The sequence below is a fragment of the Necator americanus genome, chromosome V, assembly GCF_031761385.1.
Source record: "Necator americanus strain Aroian chromosome V, whole genome shotgun sequence".
Classification (NCBI taxonomy): domain Eukaryota; kingdom Metazoa; phylum Nematoda; class Chromadorea; order Rhabditida; family Ancylostomatidae; genus Necator; species Necator americanus.
The window spans coordinates 9,876,484-9,881,229 of record NC_087375.1 but is presented as its reverse complement, the minus strand read 5'-3'; the positions used below and the strand labels follow the sequence as shown (position 1 = coordinate 9,881,229).

General features: G+C 41.5%; 1 protein-coding gene across 2 annotated transcripts; it reads right to left on the bottom strand.

The window, feature by feature from the left end:
• Positions 1 to 2,258: 2,258 nt before the first annotated feature.
• RB195_013443 (uncharacterized protein) lies at positions 2,259 to 3,811 on the bottom strand (the record flags this gene model as incomplete). Of its 2 annotated transcripts, XM_064203257.1 has the most annotated exons (3): positions 2,259 to 2,582; positions 3,422 to 3,636; positions 3,751 to 3,811. In XM_064203257.1, the coding sequence occupies 3 exons, from the start codon at positions 3,809 to 3,811 to the stop codon at positions 2,259 to 2,261; spliced, it is 600 nt and encodes a 199-aa protein (XP_064059138.1). The 2 variants fall into 2 exon arrangements, with proteins under 2 accessions (XP_064059138.1, XP_064059139.1); XM_064203258.1 differs by lacking the exon at positions 2,259 to 2,582 and having other exon boundaries at positions 3,416 to 3,636; positions 3,700 to 3,811.
• Between the last annotated feature and the right edge of the window lie 935 nt (positions 3,812 to 4,746).

The window sequence follows — 4,746 nt, the reverse complement described above, 5'->3', positions numbered from 1 at the left end:
CTCGATTATAGTAGACGCCGAATATGTTCAACCACGAAAACGCAACGCGCCATGGACTGGTGGACCATGAACTACAAGTGAAATGTCCTTAAGAGATCCTAAAGTTGGGTCGTTATGCTTGAACACATTCGACGTGGACTGTAGTAGAACTTTATTTGCGTGGTTATTTTCATTGGAAAAATGAGTATTAAATAACCCATTATAACATAGTGCGTTTACATCGAGTGAAATCAAGAGATTTATTTCTTCCTCTGGAAAATCCACAGCATCTGAGCCCACTTTGAGCTGTGACCCTGGTTCGGAACCTCGTTTCGCCAACTACTATGTTGGTAATGTTGGTAACTTATTGGAGATACGTGGAATTATTTTGAAAAAGAATGACTTTCGAGACTTCGCTAACGTAAGCAATTTTAAAACTTTTTTACACACATGTTTTCATCTGAAAATTTTTGGAACTGAAAAATACTTATTCATCTGGATGGTTTTTGCAAAAAACACGGAAATTGGCCGTTCCTATGCGTTCGTATGAGAAGGACAAACGCATTTTGATCGATTTTTTTGTGCCGTAAAAAGTAAGATTCACTTTTCCATCTCAAAAACAACAATTTTAAAGACAATATGGGTTGCTTAGGAAAGGAAAATGAAACTCTTAGTGGCGCCGTTATGGATCAAGTTCTTTACACGATTGGGCAGCCCTGTAAGACAGATCTTGATTGTTCCACCTACAAAAATTCAAAGTGCACAAAAGGACGACTATGCACAAAAGAACGTTCTCAAATATTGATTTAGACTTTGCAAGGAACTCATTGCAATAAATATTCATTTAAATTTGTATTTTTCTTTTTTCAATGCTTTTATTTTGATTTTGTGTCAATTAAAACATGTAATTACATCTATTTTATGGGATGATTTATTTTTTATTGTGCAATGTACATTTTCCCAGAACAATCAGTTATTTAACAGAGCCCCTATATTAGATAAATACACACAAAATATTGAGACCCAAAAGATCAACGGCATGTAGAAGTAGGAAGAAAAATGGAGTATCATCGTTTGAAAGCATCATGGTAGCGCAGGAAGTTTTGCTGTTTATCCACGTGAAGAGCATCCATGTCCATTGCAAAGAAGGTAGAAACCGTTGAAGTTGTCACCAACCAGTACGTTTCCATAAGGATCTGGATGAAATCCTTGAGGTACTGCTGGCCATCCGAGTTGGCAAATGACGGCCGTGAACATCCAGAAAATAATCAAAATGCGTAGGGACATTTCGAAATCGATCAGAGGGTGGTTGCGATCAACGGCATTTCTCCTTTATATTGAAACGGTGACGGTGATCTCTTAGCCTCTTTGCTGCGTAAAGACATAAAAAATCGAGTTTTGCCGCTATACTTTCGACACCATCTACGTCATAGCTGCGAAAAAACGACCGCTAAGATCAGAATGTTCTAAGTTTACGACATACACGCAATACGATACAGAATGGTTGTAATCCTTGAGATTGAACCATGTGAGTACCATGTGACCAATGCCCATGCTAGAAATGGGAATCTTTTTACCAATCGCAGAAAAATTTGAACTTCTGTGCGAATCAGTGTAGCGCTAACTAAATCTAATGTGGTTAATTTTTGGTTGCTTAGATTTAATTTGACATACTTTACTTAGACGCTGGGCGGATGTTGTGGCCCAATGCGGCTCATTCGTCGAGGTGAGTCGCCTTTGAATATATTTGAGTTCATCCTCTTCCATCTTCAGCTAGAGCTCGCATGGAATCCATCCATTCGTCGCTATTCTATAAGCGGCGAAAATTTACGGACTCGACTATCAACACCATCTTCCTTCACCATTTTCGCCCAGAACTTTCTTTTACGACCACAAGGCCTTTTCCAGTTAGGATCTTGTAGCATCCTCGGGAAACATGACCAAGATGATCGGATGGTCTCCTCATAACGTGTCCAAATAAGCGAAGACGGTTTTCAATGACTACTTTAGAGGAACCGGCGAGATACTAATATTTTCCGTGTCATCCACATGTCACATCATATCCGCTTCCGAGTGAAGTTCTTTGTTATGGCACACCATTGGCCAAAAGTAGCCTAACAGTCGTCTAAATAGCTTTCTCTCCATGCAGTACAGTTTTTCCACCACCTCTCACAGGGCTGTCCAAGTCTCCGATCAGCACATCGTAAATGGGCGAATTGCGGACGGCTAGAGTTGCAACTTGACTTCGTTCGCAACGGAGGTCTACTACAGACACTTGGTCAATGAGTTGAATGCCGAACTAGCTTCAGCGAGTCTTTGCTGAATATCACTCTCGTAGCTTTTTTGAGCATACTGCCCAAACAACAGAACTCATCCACGGCTTCGGTAGGTTGTCCGTCAACGCTGATTCTCGTTGTGGGTCTCGAGGAGACCCACACGTGCTTGCATTTATCGGTGCTTAGTCGCAGTCCGTAGGCTGCAGCAAATTTTGATAAAAGGTAAACAACACGTCGCAACTTCGCGCTGCTAGAAGCAAATATTACTACATCGTCGGCATGTTCGAGATCCACAAAGTGTAAAGGTACCAAAATGACGGGACGCTGCTAAAATGTTCTTCGCATTATGTCATCGACAGGAAGGTTGAACAGAAAGGGACTCGGTACGGCCCCTCTCACTCCATTGTCCCCATCGAACAGTGTAGTACATCCGGCTAGTGTTCGAACCGCAATTCTTGTTCTTCTATTCATGTCGTTAATTAGGCCTACGAATTTTCCTCGAACTCCATTATCAGGAAAAAGAAGAAGATTAAAAAATGCCTCGAAGTCCAAAGCAAGTAACTATAGAGGCTTCTTCTACCGCTGCCACACTACAATCACTCTCCTCACAATATCCTGATCAATTGTCGATCGACCAGAACGAAAGCCAGCTTGCTCATTGCGGGTGGTTCCTTTGCGATGTCGGATTGATTGATCCAGTAAGATCCGCTTCAAACCCTTCCACATTACATGCAACAACGATATTCCTTGGCAATTCCTGAGTTCCGAATAGGATACGGATATAAGGATAGCTTCTTGTGAAAACGAATTATGATAGATTCTCCATGAACCAGGTATCCTTTCGTCAATTCATAATGAACGGGTCATCTCCTTCATCCTACGAATCCAAGAAAAATGAAGAGATTTCAGCATTACTGCGCCTGTTCCACCGTCTCCGCCAGATTTTCCATTCTTCATTTTTTTGAATAAAGACCAGAATTTCCGACTCTATCGGTGGCTCTTCACTGACCGCGGCACATGTCTGTCTTCGAGGGTGCACGAGTTCAAGGGTTGACGGCGCCTGTCGGTTCAGCAAAGTGTTAAAATATTACCTCCAGATGGGCAGGGTTGCCTCCCAGACAGCAACTTCGTTGGTAGTGTTTATAACCGGCGAACACCTCTCAAACCTTCTCAAACTCCTTCGCTCTTGACTTCCATTCGTTGTCACGATCACGTTTCAGCTGACGACATAACATCCTTCTCAGCCTCCCACGCCTTTCCCAGCTGAACTTAACAGGAGTGCGGGCGAGATGTACAGAACTGAACGTGGATATTGTCTCCACAGATGCAAAGGCGAACTTCTTCCTCAGTGTTTTAAACCGGAACGTTTTGTTTGCAGCGTCTTAAATGCATTTAGTGAAAAAGTCAGCGTCATACACTCTCTTCCTAGTCCGTAATCCAATACTGATCGACACTCGTAGACGGAACTCCTTTCTAGACTCCTCGTTTTTCCAACCTGCCAAGTTGAGATTCGGTTGATGTTGAGCTCCACGACTTCTTTTCTGGAACCGTACCATAAAGCCGAGAAGAAATGAGCTGGTCAAAGTTTTTGTCATATAGCAGTGCAGATTACATTGCTAGCTAGCAACGACTATATTCAAGTGCCTAACCGCGTTTGGTTAAAGCAGGGCCACAACGTGTACGTAACAATCTGAATTGTGTACGAGGCCCCAATGTATTTCTTTTAGGGTATATATGTAGAACTTGGTGTTAATCTCAAATCCAACAGAAACTTATCGGCAAGGTTCAGATGTTTGGAAAATTGTTATCTCAACACATGTATGTAGGACTGGAATAATAAAACGACACACGAGGACCAACATGGATTATTTTCATACCTATGGACGTAGGCAGACCTAGTAAGTGCACTACTATAGACAACGGAAAACACTTGAAGGAGCGAAAAATTTTCTATAAAATTGATCATACACCATTGTGCTGTCCGAACACCGATTGGAAGCAATCCCTTAATGCTTAGAAATCAGAAAAAAACTGCCTCGAAATTGAATTCGACTTCTTTTCCCGTTCCGCATGTCTTCATTCTAAAGGCATGCAGCAAGTAGAGGCAGACAACATTAAGTCAAATGACATGCAATAATTTGTTCAAAAAACGGACATGCCGCTATTACGTTGAATAGTAAATAACTTCCGCCCAAGTACATGGTATGGTACTTATTGTTATTGTTTACTCGTACAACGGATTACCGAAACAGAGAATTTTTCTTATCGCTACGCAGGCAAAACTTTGCTGAGTCTTTAGACAACAGTCTAGTGTTGTACAATAAATGTACTTTACATTTAATGTTTTTGTTCACCTTGATAATGGAGAATCAAAAGATACACCTGCCTTATGTGATGCTTTGAGAATTTAAAGGCGTCACCCCACAAATCTGAAGTGTTACGGATTTCAGGTGAAGTATTCATATACGGGATCTTGATGAAAAGATGAAAA